Here is an 18,343-nt window from a genome sequence, read left to right on the forward strand (position 1 = left end):
ACTTTTTGTAAAGACAATAGACAACAGCACTAACAACTCACGCATTTATGGAGCGCCACCATCACCAGGCATTTACATCCATCAAAATGTTTAATCCTCCCAACAGCCCTGAGAGTGGAAATGCTCCCCACTTGTTTTACAGAAGGAGAAACTAAGGCACAGAGAGGTTGGATAACTGGACCCATACCACATTATTAGTAAGTAGTGGACCTGGTTTTCTAACAGAGTCTGGATCCAGTGGCCACAGCCCCAGCCACCACCACGTTGCCTCTGGCCCTAAAGACTGTGGTCTCACTGATAAATTACTCCTCTTTATAACTCTCTTTTCTCTGAATTTTCCTCCTATTCCCAGCATCCACTTTCTGGAGTATTATGCTTTGAGATTTCCTTAAAGAGAGCACATAGCTAACACTTCTCTTTCTGACCCATTCTGAGACCGCATCTTCAGACAGGAGCATCACAGTCAGATCAGATGTGACTGACGTTACTTCGGTCTTGCCTCCTGGTGGGTCCACTTTATGAGGTTTCATTACTCGCCTGACTTTTGTTTTGTAGAATATGTACCACCAGATTCTTTTCTCCTCTAGGGACCCAGGACAGAGGTTCCTGAAACAGTGCTGGGAATGGAGGGTACCAGGCAGCATCCAGGGTGGCCTTGGCTATAAGCTACCATCTCCATTTACCCCTCGTGCTGTGCAAACACCGTCATTTTCTTGTGTGGGGCATGATGTGAAAGACGAGTGAACACTGATTTTGAAGGTTCACATCATATTGTTATTTCTGATCAAGGAGGCAGAGTAGACACTGCTAGTGGCTTCCTACCTTCCATACTTCTCCACTTCCCTTAGTATTCAAGCCCTGAGCCCCATGGGAATGCTACATTTCTCAGCCTCCTTGGCAGCAAACTGTGACCATGGGGCTAAGTTTTGGCCAATGCGCTATCAGCAGTGGTATATGAAGCTTTCCTAAAGGCTGCCTGGAACTTGCACATAATAGCTGGAACTCGAGCAGCCTTATCAGACCATGAGGTCTAAGGATGCAAACTACAACTAGTATGGTAGAACTGAAGGACAGGAAGAGCCTGGGCCCCCAAGGACAGCAGGGCTGCCCCAGCACCACAGTTTCCTCTGAACTTCTTTTATGTGAGAGAAAAATAAATCCTATCAGGGGAAGCCACTGTTCTGTGCAGCCAAATCTAGCCCTCACTGATACAGGTACTTACCATTAAATTACTAGGAGGTAAATCTATATTTCTCCAATTATCCACAGCAAAAATAGGATACCTGATTGCATTTCATTTCACCAATCTCCCTCTACCTGTTGGGTGTTGTTGCTCTAATCTGGGGGTTCAGATCCACTTTCCTGTCTACAAATTACTAATTTTTTACACTTGCACTTGCTTTCTATTCACCTAATATTTACAGTTAGACTCCATAGGGCTTTCAAGGCAGCCTGGGCAGCTGCCAGAGTTCAGGGCCCACATCCTTCTACTGTCCTCTTCTTCCCAAAGTTAGCTCTCTAGAAGTCAGTTAGCATCAAGGGGCAAACTCTGAGATAAAGAGCTAAGGTCCAAATCAGGAAAACTTAATTTTATTAATAGAACGAAATTTTGTGAAAACATAATACCTACTGTGCCCCCACCATTCAATGCAATCAACGGTTTTATTGTCAATCTAAATTATTTCCCCAACAGGAAATTCTGTTTATAAACGAACAATGGTGACTTTTTCAAAACATCAAATGAGATCATCTGGATATTAAAAGAATTCAAACTCATCCAAAAAAACATTACTGCAGCCTGGTAATAAATAATTAAACAAAATAGGTAAATTAATAAAACCTGAGTGAAACGATTCCCTGTTACTCAAACCAGGTTTCAAACTAACACCAACGTAAATTCAAAATATACAAAGTTACAAAGGACAACTTTCTACAAAGCAGAATACAAACGAAGAAATATAAAGCTGTAATAAAGGGAAAATTTTACACTTATCAGGTGATGTAGTTATAATACGCAAGTGTCAGGGACAATTAAAGTGTCTATTCAGGTACACTTGAATGGCATGATGACTGCTCAAGAAGATCCCTCACTCTGCTCTCCTAGGCTAGGGTGAGCCTGCAAGAACTAAGAAAAACAAGGAGAGCAGAAACCAAGAATTGACCTTTTTTTTTTTTTTTTTGGTAAAGAAGATCAGCCCTGAGTTAACATCTGTTGCCAATCTTCCTTTTTTTTTTCCCCTCCCCGAAGCCCCAGTACATAGTTGTATATCCTAGTAGTAAGTCCTTCTAGTTCCATGTGGGATGCTGCCACAGCATGGCTTGATGAGCAGTGTGTAGGTCTGCGCCCAGGATCCAAACCAGCAAACCCCGGGCTGCTGAAGCAGAGCACATGAACTCAACCACTCGGACACCAGGCCAGCCCCAACCAAGAAGTGACTTTTTGAAAGCTTATTAAAAATGCAGCCACACTGGGGGAGACAAGAGGAGATGGGAGGGTGACAGCTAAAGGGTATGGAATTTCTTTTCAGGGTGATGAAAATGTTCTAAAATTGACTGTGGTGATGATTGCACGACCCTGTGAACATACTAAAAACCACCAAATTATACACTTGATATGGGTGAATTATATGGTATGTGAATTATATCTCAACGAAGTGGTCATACACACAACAAATGGAACCACAAGGACTGTGAAGGTTGTGTTGCTGAACACACCGTCTACCCCTAGGCACACGGCCAAATCTCTGGAAAACAGAAACATTGGTCGTGAAAAAATCTGAATCCCCCAGAAAGGTTAAAATGCCATCCCCATCCACTGTTTGGAAAGCCCAAGGAACTTCTAATACCATTTACAGACGTTTCTACTAAAAATAGCTTAAGCAAAATGAGATTTCATGCCTAGAAACAATAAGCTTTAGCTGCCTGGAGAATTCAATGACATGGAATCACTGTTTCACTGTTTATAACTCAACAGTGCTGAGTGGGTGGGGTACTGCTGGGCTCACGAATAGCCCTTTGAAATTTTTTTGGCTTCCCAACCAAACAGAGATCTTTCTCTCTTATTGTTAAGTTGATGTCCAGATACAGATCAGGCCTGGAAGGTCTAGGCCAGGAGTCTGCCAACCACAGCCCACAACAAAATCCAGCCCCCTGCTTGTTTCTACAAATGAAAATCTTATTGGAAACAGCTATGCCCGTTCCTTTAGGTACTGTCTACGGCTGCTTTCAGCTACAACAGAAGACATGATTAGTTGTGACAGAGACCACGTGACCTCCAAACCTAAAATAGTCACTCTATGGCCGTTTAGGACAAGTCTGCCAACCCTTGCTCTAGGGCCATGAAAGCCAAGCCCTTCCCCACCCACCCCCGACACCAGCTCTCTAGCCCAGCAGGGCTAAGAGAACAAGCAAAGGGCTTAGAGGTCAGGACGCCATGAGGTCTTCCTGAAGACCAGCTATGCGCCTGGGCCATTCAAGGCCGCTCCTGTCACCTGAGGTTCTTCTAAAACCCAGGCTCTTCATTATGCTCATTATCCTTCCTTCACTCCCCAGCCTTGCTATAGTTCACTGTGAACAAAGTATCATTTCACAACTCCGTAACTTTGAGCCGGGCCATGAACTCGCTTTGGCCAATGGAATGTGAGTGGACATAATTTACTGCACATCCAACCAGAGACTTTGAATGTGCCTGTGTGGCTGAGTTCGTCCTCTTGACCTCATGTCCTCTGCTAGGAGAAGAGGATGGCCCTAGACAGCCACTGCCCCTTTCACCCAAATCCTTAAATGAGAGGAAAGTGGAGCAGGCCTGAACCGAAGCCCAGGCGAGCCTCAGGTGACCTACAACCGTGAGCCAGGAATAAATGCTGCCGTGGCCACTAAGGATTCGGGAGTTGTTGTCACCCAGCATTTCTACAGCAAAACCTGACTGATACACACCCAATTTAAAACCATGTACAGTACCACTACCAATGGCTCGAAGAATAAAGTTCACCACCTGGGACTGAAATGACACTACCATCAGGATCTCCTAACAAGCAGTCTAAGCAAGAAAGACATAGCCACCCCCAGCTCTCATAACACGCTCTCTAAAACAATTTCTGGAATTAGGTCCAGCGAAGAGCAGAGGGGGATGGCATAAAATAAAGATGGGTGATCAAGGCCAGAGAAGGGACTGGGCGGGGGGAGATTTCCTTTATTCTACACAACTAAAGTAGCCGGCCTCACCTGTCAGACTCTGGACAATGAACTTCTCTTTCCCTCATCCCCTTTCAAAAGGCATAAACCCAGGGCGCTGCAGCCATCTGATCTCAAGGTTAAGGGGGCCGCTCCTGTTGCTAGTCTTCCCTGGCCCACTAGGTGGTGCTGCATCCGCACCTGGGCTGGCCCATTCCCCGCCTCCTGGGCCCAGCAGAGGAAGCAGAGTGGGCGCAAGATTTCAGATTTGCCCCTTCCCATTTCTACTCACCACAAACCCCCACATAAACAGAAATAGAGGTGAAACAACACCGAGCAATGGAGTCCAAATCTGCAGTTACCACAACCTGAATTGTCCATGAGGTTTTTTCAACACAGAAAAAAAGTATACTTCTATTTATCAGATAAGCTGAAACCTAACATGTTGGGTTGGAACTGAGAACAGAACTTATACCAAAAGATGAGAAGGAATGTCAGGGTCCCCATGCCCACAAGCTTAGCCTCATACCATCCTTCTGTCCACTAAGAAGCAAGACTTTCCTTCTCTCCCACTAAGAAGGTACAGTTTGGCCCAGGTACATATTCCATCAAATAGATCAAAACACATCTAGAGGTGAAAACCTCCTGGAAGATGATGAGTCAAGTCTTGCTCTGAGCTGGCTCACTCGGGGTCTGGGGTTAGTGTCTGCCTTCTCTGGCTCCTCCAGCCACATCCAGTTCAATTTCTCTATCTGCCTTTAAAGATCCTTGCTCACTTGAGACTCATACCACCCTTGCTTATGCTCACCTGTCCACTTCCCAGCCCCTCCCCCCACCAAGCCCAGCTGGCCATCCAGGCTGTCGTCACCCCCTCCAAGCTGGACACCATCCAACTCCCCAACTTCAATTCCCAGACCTCGCACTCCACCTCTGCCCACCACACCTGGCCACCTCTGAAATCTGAAATTCAGAGGCCCCCCTTCCTGACCATGACCCCCAGTCCTCACACTTCTCGTCACTTACTTCCACTGTACCACATCAGGACCCACACCCCTTGATCCCTCCACTTTGCCTCTATCGCCGCCTTCCCATCCAGCTTAAACCCCACAGCCCTTTGCTTCAGCTAGCCTCCTTCACTCTACGGTACTTTCCTGACACCCACAGGGCAAAACCCAATTCTGGGCAAAACCAACTGTCCACCTTCCTCTGCGCTGCAGCTGGGCATCCAGAGGTACTAGGGGAAATGACAGCGCTGACCAAGAGCCCTGTGATGCCGTGGACCCCCACCCTCACAGGGCCCTCCATGCTTGGCACTCCGTCTCCTACTCCAACACAGTGCAGGGTGGCAGGGGAGGAAGTGAGGTGGGCTGGACAACGTCTGAAACAGCCTCTCAGCAGAGCGGTGAATTATGGGAAAACTGCCTTCTGTGCAGCTGCCAGTCATCCAGAGGGCGAGCTGGCTATTTCTTCGTGTGTTCTCACTCCCTCATTTTTTCTCCCCCCCAGCGGTCAGGTTCCCTCCCAAAGACTTGCAGAACTCACAGCCTTCAGGCCTCCCACTTCACTTCATTCAAATCCTCGCCTCCCTTCTCACTGAACTCCACGTAAGAATTCAGAAGACCTACTGCACACTGACTGCATGCAGAGAGCGCGCTCACAGCCTAGTCACGCTTCTCATCTAGTCACTCTCCTGCAAGCTCTCCGTCAATATCTGGGTAACACCTTGACTAATCTTCTCACTTCTAGGTAAACCCCAGTGTAGCCCGAATGAGCATCATGAAGCCCCTTCATTTCACAAGATGTGTGTCAGATAACCTAAGTTGTGTGACATTGCTCAAGTTACTTAAGCTCTCTGTGCCTCAGTTTCCTCATCTGTAAAACGGAGATAACGATAAGACGTAGTTCACAAGGATGTTGTGTGGTGTGACTTCCAGCCTCCAAGATGGTCCCCAATGATCCTCACTTGCCTTGTGTGGTACCCACCTATGCTGAGCCATGGCTAGTCCATGAATCCAACAGAATATGAGGGAAGTGACTATGTGACTTCTGAGGCTAGGTGATAAAAGACACTGAAGTTCCCAGTCTGGTCTTGCTCTTGGATTGCTCCCTCTGCAGGAAGCCAGCTGCCATGTCTTCGAGACTCTCAAGTAGCCCTATGGAGGGCGCATGTGGCGAGGAACTGAGGTCTCCCCACAGAGCCAGCACCACTGCCGGGCATGGGAGTGAACCATCTTGGAAGCGGGTCCCCCAGTCACAGGCAAGCTTTCATCTTTTCGTAAGTAACAGCTTTACTGAGATATAATTTACACACCATCAAATTCACCTTTTAAAGTATACAATTCAGTAGGTTTCAGTATATTCACAGAGTCACGTAAGCATCATCGTTACCTAATTTTAGAATATTTGCATCATCCGAAAAAAAGAAACCCTGGGCCGGCCCGGTGGTGGCCCGGTGGTGCAGCGGTTGAGCTTGCACGTTCCACTTCTCGGTGGCCTGGGGTTCACCGGTTCGGATCCCGGGTGTGGACATGGCACCACTTGGCATGCCATGCTGTGGTAGGCGTCCCACATAGAAGGCAGAGGAAGATGGGCACGGATGTTAGCTCAGGGCCAGTCTTCCTCAGCAAAAAGAGGAGGACTGGCAGTAGTTAGCTCAGGGCTAATCTTCCTCAAAAAAAAAAAAAGAAAAGAAACCCTGCACCCATTAGCAGTCACTCCCCAATCTCCCTGCCCCAGGCGCCCCTGGCAACCACTAATCTACTTCCTGTTTCTATGGATTTGGCCTATTCTGGACATTTCACATGTGATCTTTTGTGTCTGGCTTCTCTCACTTAGCATACTGTTTTCAAGGTTCATCCTTGTTGTGACATGTATCTGTAACTCATTTCTTTTTATTGCTGAACAATATTTCATGGCATGAATATAGTACATTTTGTTTACCCAGTCATCAGCTGATGGATATTTGGGTTGGTTCTACTTTTTGGCTATTATGAGTAATGCTGCCCAGACTTGCAGATAAGGTTTTGTGTGGACTTGTTTTCATTCTCTTGGGTACATAACTAGCAGTAGAACTGCTAAGTCATACAGTAACTATGTTTAACCTTTTGAGGAACTCCAGACTGTTTTCCACAGTGGCAAGCTTTCATCTTGACTGCAGCATCATGAGAGACGCTGAGGCAGAACCACCCAGCTAAACTACTCCTCAAGTCCTGACCACAGAAATATGTGAGATTAGAAATGTTTGTTGTTTTCAGCTGCCAAGGTTTGGGAAGTTTGTGACACAGCAATAGATAACTAATATATGAGAATTAAATGAAGTTATTAGACATAAAAGGCATTTAGGACAATGTCTAGCACAGAGTAAGTACTCTATTAATGCTAGAAACTATTATTATTATCAATATCTTCCCACCACAGGGCCTTTGCTCATGCTGTTTTCACTGCTTGGAATGTTCCTCCCCCCACCGCCCCCCCACCCTGCTAACTCCTACATATCCTTCAGATTTCTGCTTAAATACTGCTTTCCCATAGAAGCCTTCTTGGAAATGCCACATCAGAAATCCCCTTTACACAATCTCTTAGCACCCTATACTGCTCCTACGAATATCAAACATAGTTGCAGTTAAATAGTAATTTGTGTAACTATTTTTAAGACGTTTTTCCTCTCCTGAAATATAAAAGAATCTCAACCTGGCACCCTGCCCTATCCTCTGTACACACAGTAGAAACTCAACGATACCTCTTAAAGGCCAAACACCCACTAGAAAAATGAGCAATGACAAAAAAACAGGCTGTTCGCAGAAAATGAAATACAACAGAAAAGAGACGCAGGCTTATTGATAATTTAAAAGACACAAAGCAAGATGAAATACCCTTTTTCATGACTATCTGATAAACCAAGATGAAAGAAGTTGATAATGTCCAGAGTTGGCAAAAAAATAACTGCCAAAAACTGCTACTCTCTCACACTGGTGCTGGGCACTTCCTGGGTGCAGGCTGTCTGGGGGGGGTGGTGTCGTAATGTCCATCAGTTTCCAAGGGCACAAGAAGCCCCTGTGAGCTTATAGGCAGGCAGGATACGAGATCTAAAACCCATACGTGCAAGAAGGTTCCTTGGAGCACTGTTTAAAACGCAAAAAACTGGAAACAACTTCAGGCATCCCTAAGGCAGGGGCTGCGGAAGACAGCGGCTGTGCCGTGGATAGTACGAGTCGTCAGCACACGAGCTGCCACGCTAGCTGCCACCTTCACAGAAATTCTACGTGCAGGCCGGGGCCTGACTGCTCATTATGTAGCCTAATGAGGCCGTGTGCACGCAGTTACAACTGAAATCCAGCTTAAGTCATTTGATGTTAGTTTCTCCTTTATGTTACAGTAACGCATTACGCTGATTCTTTTAAAATTACATGTTTGTGAGGACTAGTTATCTATTAATTTCAGATTAATACAGGAGGAATTACAAAATGTTTGTTATAAAAAGGAACATTACATCTTCTAGGACTGAGAACTTCTGGTTTAAATAAAGGAATGATGATGATGATACAGCCACAGAATGGGAGACTATGAGGCTATTTTAAAGAATAAGGCAAGGGCTGGCCCCGTGGCCGAGTGGTTAAGTACGCGCGCTCTGCGGCCCAGGGTTTCACCGGTTGGGATCCTGGGCGTGTGGCACTGCTCATCAGGCCATGCTGAGGTGGTGTCCCACATAGCACAACCAGAGGCACTCACAACTAGAATATACAACTACATAGTGGGGGGCTTTGGGGAGAAGAAGAAGAAGAAAAAAAAGAAAGATTGGCAACAGATGTTAGCTCAGGTGCCAATCTTCTAAAAAAAAAAAAAGGCAATTTTATATGTACTATAATAAAACAACCTTGACTAATATTGTTAATTTTTTTAAATGCAGCTCAGGGTATATAGTATGGTCCCATGTGTGTTTTTTAGAAAAAGAATTACGTGCATTAAAACTTCCTGGAATGATTTTTTTTTTTAACTGTTAAACTGCATCATAGATGGCGGAGTGAGAGTTACTCTGCACCAACTATGCTTTGGTATAATTTCAAGTTTTCCCACTTACGTGTGTTATTTTTACAATTTAAAACCCGAGGTAAACAAATTATTAAAAAAAGAAAAATGCAGTATCAAGGAAGTTATACTTAAACAACATCGCTGGGTCTAAACCCTGAGGACCCCTGTGTGACAGGCGAGGACAAGCCACCTCACCCAGCGTCCTTCCAGGTGAGGGCGATGACGGCACCCGCCGGGCAGGGCTTGCTGAGGACAAAAGGAGGCCCCACAGCAGTGCCACACACAGAGCACCGACTCAGTAAGTGTCAGCTTCTGTTCGGATTTGTGAGGACTAATTTATATGTCAACTTGACTGGGCCATGGGCTACCCAGATATTCGGCCAAACTTTATTCTAGGTGTTTCTGTGAGGGTGTTTTTGAATGAGATTAACATTTAAAATCGGTAGACTGAGTAAAGCAGATTGGGTGGGCCTCACCCAATCAGTTGGAAGGGCAGAATGCCCTCGGGCAAGTACAAAAGTGTTCCTCCGGCCTGCCTTCAAGCTTACATCAGTTTTTTCTTGCCTTCAGACTTGAACTGAAGCCATGGCTCTTCCTAGGTCAGAAGCCTGCTGGTCTTTGGACTGGAACTGCACCATCGGCTCCCCCAGGTCTCCAGCTTGCCCACTAGAGATCTTTGGACTCATCAGTCTCCATAATCATGTGAACCAATTCCTTATAATAAACCGCTCCCCCCATTGTTGGTTCTTTTTCTCTGGAGAGCCCTAAGAGAAGATTTTTGAAATCTGATTCATTCTGGGTCTAATTACATTTATAAAGTTGCAGTTCATGATAGTTTCGCCTTGGTGTACTCAAGTTCGTCACTGTTCACACGAGAGCAGGGGTCACAGAATACAGACAAGTTTCTGACCCCAAAGTTCCTCATGGGGCTATGAGTCCTGGAGTCACCAGTGCACCGTGTGGACAGGGGCGATGCCTGCACCCTGTACCCTCTCTCAGTGCATCCCTGGAAAGCCCCTACAGCAGCCCTTGGCTGTGAGGGAAGAACAGGGCGCTAATAAGGGCAGAGGCCCACGCCTGGCCCCTGAGCCAGCAACTGCCTCCGAACCCTGGTCTGGTGACACTGAAAGGAGAGATCCTTGAGAAAGCGGGGCTGCTTCTGAAGTGACCCTCCCTCTGATACTTGCACCTCAAATGAATGTAAATCAATTATGAAAACTCAGCATTTAAAGGAACACCATTAGGAAGGCTATTTGTGGCTGGGATCAATGTTCTGAAGCCCCTGCAAAGCACTCCTCATGAAGTCTTTGATAAGATTACTTTTTAACTTTTTTATTATAATTTATTATTTGCTGGCTTCCTAAAACGGTTTCAAGTGGGCAAAGAGTAACATGAATACATTAGATACATTAAAAACTTGTTTCAAATTAAGAATAAAAACCAAGTAGGAGGAGGATAAAAATACTTCAAGCAAGTGGAACTGTAGCCCCCCAATCATGTCGAGAATCTTACTAAATCTTACAATTTATGTCAAAAACCCTGTGTGATAAGTATTCTACCCGCTCATCTAATGATGAGGAACTGAGGGGAAACTGACTGGAAGCTGGTGACCCCCAAAATCATTTCCAGCATGTTTAAAAGACTGTGGTGAACTTTTCTGCATTTTTGCTAAAGATTAAATGTTAGCTCTAGAAATCAGAATAGGGCCCCCTCCTGCATTACAACTGCAAAAGCAAATCAACTATTAAATAGGGGAGATTCCAGTGAGATAAGGAGCAAGAAACATTTCTGAGTTACAAATTTAGAAGAAAACTGTAATGCCCTAGATTCCAATTCAATCTTCTTACTCCGTGAAAGAAGGAATATTTCACTGTGCATTCTTTTCTGTTCCATTTAGCCAAGTAAGTAGCATTTAGATATAAATTTTCAATGGAAAACACATTAAAAATTTTATACTAGACAGGAATTGATAAGACCCTAAATTTAATTCATAAAAGAAGTCCTTAATAATTTGAGCATGTTTTCAGAGGATAAATCATCAAGTTTGGTGGCTTAAATCAGTGATAGAAAAGGAAGAAATCCTAAACAGTGGTCCTTTGATGAAGAGGACACCCAGGCAGGATGCTCCTGTAAGTGTACGTGGAACAATCCTATGGGGGTCACAGCCGGTCATTTATACCTCTGCCCACCTCCAAGGCTCTGAGGGCAAGACCAGTTCTCATTGATGGACCCCAGCAAAAAGCTGGCCTTGAATAGACACTAGTTGAACAGAACTTTTAAAAAGATTTTATCAAGGTCACATTGGTTTATAACATTGTGTAAATTTCAGGTGTACATCATTATACTTCATCTTCTGTATACACTGCATTGTGTTCACCACCAACAGTCTAGTTTCCATTTGTCGCCATACATATGTGCCCCTTTAGCCCTTTCACCCTCCTCCCAGTCCCTTCCCCTCTGGTAACCACCAATCTTGAGCACAATTATTGGATAAGCCTTGAAGTCCTTAATAATTTGAGCAAACACACACATTCACAGCATCTCCATAATCTTCTCTCATCCAAAGTCTCACATGTCCTAAAACCTACAAGTGACTGGAATGGGACAAGAGGAGCTCATAGCTCTCAGGAATTCACTAGGTTTGGGCCTAGACAGCTCTTGAGTAACAGCGTATCAACAGGACAGAAACCAGACGGGTCATCAACCATCAGACCCTGATCAGCTTAGAGGAAGTGAGGAGAAACGTCAGCCCCATAGCAAGGGAGACAAGCCAGAGCAGAACTGATTAGCAAGCTCTCCATCACCAGGGTGTGGATCAGAGGCAGAGAGACAAGCACATCTAATAAAGAGAAAAAAAAAGAAAGTGAGGCTGGAAAAGAGGGAAGGAGGGAGACATTAACGTACTCGGCACTTCACCTTTTGAAAAATTCTTTGCTGACCCAGAAACCAGGTGAGTCTCTACGAAACCAGGATCAAGACACAAGACAAGGAAAATCACAGCGTCGGAGATGCCACAGGGGGCCTTAGAGGCCATGGTTAGGCATTGCGAAGAATTGGGAAGGGAAAGGTGGTGGAAGTCTGGCAGGCCGGGTCCCAATTCAGACCCACTGCTCATGGCCCCACAGGTTACTTGCCTCCTCTGATCCTGGATGAGGGGACGAGGGCCAGGCTGTCTCTAGGGTCCCTCCATTCTGCCTGTCAATGATTCAATATTGCAATTTCCCGATGACATGTCCAAGGACAACCTGCCAAGCAGGAGAGAAACTACTTCTCCTGGTCTTTTCTCGTTTCCAGCCACATCACAAAGAACAAACACCCGGCAGACACACTCACCACGCGAGTTTGTCCGAACGAGCCTGCCTTGGCAGGGTCCTGGCAGAGGCTGGGCCCCGATGGGCGGCCTGAATGGAAATACCAATGCCATGTGCAGAAACCAACTCCAAAGGCAACGCAGGGAGAAAAGCGATTCTCCATGAGAGCCCAGCCGGGCAGGACCTCGCACAACCACCTTCCTGCGCCTTCCTCAGCAGTTTTCTGAGCTTGCTTGTTGGGGCAAATCCTAAGATTGTGAGCTGCCCTGGACGCACAATGGGTTACGTAACTCCAGGCCGCCTGGGCACCCTATCGGCTCATCTTGTTAAACCACCCCAAACAGAAAATGACGCACCTAAAATGTGATATCCCTAGGTTGGGGGTGGGGGGAGCAGGCTTTGTGACTGGCATTCGGCTTTGCCTAAAAACTAAAGAGGAACAAAGTCTGCTGTTCACCCCAGTGCTCAGTGGGAGCTGGGGGCGGAGTGTTTCTATCAGAGGCCAGATGCCAAATGGTCCCCCGGGGCAGCACTAGGCAGAGCCCTTGGAGTCCACATACGCATTCTCCAGGTCTCTCCGAGAATGGTTTCCATCCTGTCTTCCCCTCAGTGACCCCCTAATGAGACTTTAACCTGAGCACGTTCTGCACCGTCTGGCTGCCCAGCACCCGACACACGTCACACTGCCCGTGTTTACCCTACTGTTAACCAAGCCACTGCCAAACGTGATGGCACTGAGCTCAGCTATCCAACGGCGCTGGCTAAAGATGTTCTAGCAAAGAACCTCCGGTTGCCACGCCCTGTGGGGTTTGAAGTGTCAGCAGTGCATTCTGCCATTTCTTTGCCCTCGGTTGTCACATTCAGAGAAAGTGAAACTGCTTTAATAGCTTGGATATTTCCTGGACTTCATTGGCACAGACGCCACTAGAATCCCAGGGGTTAGTTCACATGTTTGGACAAATGTAGACGCAGTTGGGACACTGCCTCCTCCACGAAGCCCTCCTGGTCCTCCCTTGTCCTTTCCCCTCCAAGGCTAGGCCAGGCACCTAGCTTGGTGCTCTCTTGTGTATGAGTGCTCATCACTGAGCTAACCATGGGTGCCGCCAATTTCCACTGGTTCATCTGTCTAACGCACTGGACTGTATTCCTAGGTGGCAGAGAACACGTGCCCTGGGGTCATGACCTGGAGGCAAGTCTCGCCCCTCGGAGCTCAGGGATCATAGGCAAGATGTGGAACCTTTTGTGATTTAGTCTCTTTACCTGTACAAAAGGGGTAACAGTACCCACTTCAGAGGGATGCGGTAATAATTAAATAACACAATTTGTTCACCCAGCAAACGTTTACTAAGCACTAGCCACATGCAATGCTATTTCAGCTCCTGGGATTCAGGGGTGCACACAGTCCTGGCCCTGGGGGAGTTTATATTCTACAGCAAGTTTGGCAGACAAAATACAAACACACAGTATCTCATGGCTAAGTCTGGGGAGGAAGGTAAAGTGGGAAAGGGAGATGGGGAAAGGCAGAGATGGCTCACTCTTTATTAGGGCATCACAGAAGGCCTCTAATGAAATGTCATTTGGAGAAAGTGAAGAGAGAATCACAAGGACACCTGGGGCTAAGGAGATCCATGCAGGCAGCAGCAAGAACAAGGGTCTTGAGGTGGGACATTCCCGGTGTGTCCAAGGATTAGCAAGGAGGCCAGCGTGCCTGGAGAGGAGCAGGCAGAGAGGGACAGGTCAGAGGGACAGGGGAAGTCCCCTCACTTAGACCCTCACAGGCCACAGTCAGATGGGAGCCCACTGGAGGTTTGGGGCAGAAGAGTTAAATCATCTGACCTTGTATTTAAAAAGCGACTCTCATAGCTGGGCGGAGAATGGATTGCACAGAGGCAAGCGGTGAAGCAGGAGGCCTCCGCCGTAATCCGGGCACGCGATGAAGATGGCTTAGAGCAGAGTAGCTGCTGCAGAGTCAGCGAGAGAGTCAATTCTGGACAGACTCTGAAGAAGGAGCCAACAGACTTCCCAGCAAACTGGGATATGAAAGAAATACAGAGGATGCTCCCAGGTTCTTGGCCTGGGCACCTGGAAGGATAGAAGTGCCATTTACAAAGACAGGGACGACCACAAGGAAACCAGGTGGAGGTGGAAACCAGGAGCTCATCTTTGGCCACGTACATTTGAGCTGCCTGTTGGGAAACCAAGTGAAAACGTTTTATTTGGAGTTAGACTGACACATCTGGCCTTCAGGGGAAAAGTCCAGTCTGAGGAATTGGAGATTTTACATCCTGCAGACTGGGTGAAATCACTTAGGGTGTGAGTGTACATGGGAGAGCGAGGGGCTGGAGGGCTGAGCCCCGGGCCCCCCAATGTCCCAGGCTGGGGAGAAGAGGAGGCACAGCCAGCAAGGTAGGAGGACCAGGAGAGTCAGGACCCGAAGCCAAGGGAGGACCATATTTCCAGGAGACGTGGGTGGATGACAGTGTCAACTCCTGCTGACATGGCAAGAAGACGAAGGCTGAGGATGAATCCCTGGACTGAACAAGGCCACTCGTGCTGGGGGAACAGGGAGGTCACAAACCTGCATGCAGTGGATGCAGAAGAAAACAGGAGAAGAGAAACTGGAGTCAGCAAACATGCAACAGAGTCACAGGGCAGTGGCTGTGGGCAAAGGAGGGCTAAGAAGGATTCTTTTTAAGAAGGGAGAGATCATAGCATGTTTTTGTGCTAAAGAGAAAGATCCACGAGTAAGGGAAACGGATGACATAGTAGAGAGCCGAGAGATGCTAGAACCACATCCCGCAGGGAGCAGGCAAGCAGGGGTGGGATTCACTGCACCAGTGGAGGGAGGGCCACTCGTGGGGATGGGAGCTCAGCACAAGGCAAGGCACCCAGGCTGGGATCCCGGGCCATCTCTGCGCCCCTCTGTCCTCAGGAAACTCCAGACACACACGAGTCCTCAACGCTTACCTGGTGAGATAGAACAATGAAAAGCTACTGGAGGCCAATTTGCATGTACTAAACTGTCACTGGGCATTCTTTCAAACAAGAGGACAAAAGTAAACACTGCAGATAAAAATAAGCAACAGAGCAAACTTCGATAGACCTGCAACTGGTTTAACGATAACTCTGCTCCCCATGCTGTTCTGCACACCACACCACACCACACCCTTTCCACTCAGAGCCCTCTCCTGTGCTGGCCTCCAGCACTTGTCCCAGTGTTCCCCTGGGGAAAAGAAAACGAGCAAGAGCTTCAGGACACTGTGCTGAACAGCAGATGCTGCCGGTGGACGGGGAGGGGACTACCCTGGGAAGGTGTGACTGACACAGGCACCTGTAAGAACCGACATCTGTGCAAATCTTGACAGTGCACAAAGGGAACTACATGTACCTCCCCATTTTTGCACCCCACAACACCACAGTGTGTTATTTCCATGACACCTATCTTAGGTCTGAAGAAACCAAGCCTCAGAGAGAGGGAAGGGGCCAGACCACACTGAGCATCGCCATGGGCCACGCATGCTGCTCGGGGTTCAACATTCCCATCTTCAACCTTCAGGACAATTCTATGAGGCGCTGTCTTCATCTCAGGCAGCTCAGTGACTGACACAAGCCGCAGAATCATTCACCGGCAGAGCCAGCTCTAGGGGGCAGGTCTTACAATCCCAAAGCTCAGACTCTGTACTCTGGTGGTCCCTCCCCATTCCCCACCTACCTCCCCAGATCCACTCCTGTGGCCACACCCCTCCCCAGTCCTCACTGACTGAGGCCTCTCTCCTGCCCTCCCTCCCTCCCTGGCAGGGAAAGGCCCCTTACCGGTGATGGTGCAGGCATCCCGGTACCCTCTGCAGCTGGGAGCATCTTCCACAGCCTCGCTTACATAGTGCTCCTCAGGGATGCCCGGGCCGCAGGCTAGGACTGCATGGCTGCATCCCTCCGAAGGGGGCACGGAGTTGGCCAAAGTGTCGTCGTGCAGAACTGTGGCGTCCAGCTTGGCAGGTTTCACGGGGAGGTGCTCACTGCCATCGGGGGTCCTGCTGCAGGAGTCTGGGACAGTTGGGTGGATGGCCCCTGGTAGGTCTGGCACACCAGCAGGCGCTCCTTACATAAAATCTACAGGGCAACGCGGAGAGAGGAGCACAGTTACTTAGAGTCTCTGAATACACAGGACAACATCTTTAGAAAATAAGAGCCTCTTCCAAGATGATGAGGGTTCAGATTACAAATTCTGAAAAGCATTTCCTTCAAGCCAAGGCATTTCCCATCAAATTCCTCAGTGTCAATAAAAGAATTGCAATGAAGTTCCATTCAACTAATCAGGTATCAATATGACCAACGTATGGAGCATATCGCTTTATTTACTAACTGAAACCTGTCTTGAAGTAGCTCTAAGCAAATAAACTGGACCACAGCTAAAATGATGACATCTACCCTGAAATAAGGACATGCAGGACACCTGGCAGCGCCACCGTGGGAGAAGAGCTGTGCATGTGCATTCTGCGGAAGACACATCGATCTATTTCTACAGGATTTACAGACACTTTTGTTTGCATATTGAATTAGGTAAGATGTGACGTTTCTCTCAACCTCTTTCAACCATGATACATTCTCAACTCTTCAGGAGCTTTAACGCATGTCCCTAATAAGGGATTCCTTTTAGAATATGATGAAACTACAGATCTAATTCCAAAAACACACATGCAATTTCAAGAAAATCAGCCCATTCACAGGGGGAACCAAGGACAAGAGGTTAAGACCCTCAGGCCCAGCAGGTCAAGCTCTCTCCAGGAGCCACGCCAGCAACATCAGCCTAACCCAGTAATTCACACCCCCCATTTAAAATCTGCCTGTGACTAAAAGATAACTAACTGCTGGAAAAGGGGTGGTGCAGGACAGAGGCTGCTGAGGACTCCACTTGGCTCCAGCAACAGCCAACCTACAGGCAGGGGACTCCACACATTTCAGGAGGGCACTACTGCCTTAGAAGTTAGCCCTTAATTCAGCAATGGCCCCTCTCCCCGCAGCCCACCTCCACACACACCAAATGTGTATGCACGTACACATGAACGCACACACCTGGCAAAAACGTCAAACATGAGCTCAATAAACAAGGCAGGAAGCCTGAGAAACATTCTTTAGCACAACAGTTCTCAAAGTGTGGCATGAGAACCCATGGGGTTCCCCGAGACCAGTTTAAAGGGTCCACAAGGTCAAACGATTTTCTGAGCTACTTTCACTCTCATTCCCTCACGGATGTAAAATAGAGTGTTCTAGAGACCACGAGAGGTGTGAGGATGCCCTTGCTTGAAGGCTAATTAATGGAATGCATACTTCTGTATCCTTGAGATTTAAAATTTCGGTTTTGATTTCTCATACAACACATATGAATCAATATAACCCATATAAACAAAAGCTCTTTGGGGTCCTCAATAATTTTAAGGGGTCCTGGAACCAAGAAAGTTTGAGAACTACTGCTCTAGAAAATGATGCATTACAGTTCATCTAAAAAGAAAGAAAAAAAGGGGCCAGCCTGGTGGCACAGCAGTTAAGTTTGCACATTCTGCTTTGGTGGCCCAGGGTTCACCAGTTTGGATCCCAGGTATGGATGTATGCACTGCTTGTCAAGCCATGCTGTGGCAGGCATCCCACATATAAAGTAGAGGAAGATGGGCATGGATATTAGCTCAGGGCCAATCTTCTTGAGCCAAAAAAAAAAAAAAGGACAATTGGCAGCAGATGTTAGCTCAGGGTTAATCTTCCTCAAAAAAAAAAAGGAAAGTTAGTAGATATTTCAGCCACATGGTACAGTTCTAAAAGAAAACTACAGCCTGGGG

At 47.2% G+C, this 18,343-nt stretch overlaps 1 protein-coding gene across 7 annotated transcripts in view; it reads right to left on the minus strand.

The window, feature by feature from the left end:
* Positions 1-18,343, minus strand: part of TRAK1 (trafficking kinesin protein 1) — a 177,734-nt gene that overhangs the window by 98,384 nt on the left and 61,007 nt on the right. For 3 of the 7 annotated variants that reach the window (XM_070492967.1, XM_070492972.1, XM_070492969.1), the window contains exon 2: positions 16,326-16,622. Coding sequence is in view for 4 of the 7 variants with exons in the window: in XM_014860127.3 (XP_014715613.1) it covers positions 12,535-12,625 (91 nt within the window). In the remaining 3 variants the exon portion in view is untranslated. Of the gene's footprint in view, positions 1-12,534; positions 12,733-16,325; positions 16,623-18,343 lie in introns of those variants that run through there. The other 4 variants (XM_014860127.3, XM_070492974.1, XM_070492962.1 and 1 more) reach the window with 2 other exon arrangements.

Source organism: Equus asinus, chromosome 21 (assembly GCF_041296235.1).
Source record: "Equus asinus isolate D_3611 breed Donkey chromosome 21, EquAss-T2T_v2, whole genome shotgun sequence".
Classification (NCBI taxonomy): domain Eukaryota; kingdom Metazoa; phylum Chordata; class Mammalia; order Perissodactyla; family Equidae; genus Equus; species Equus asinus.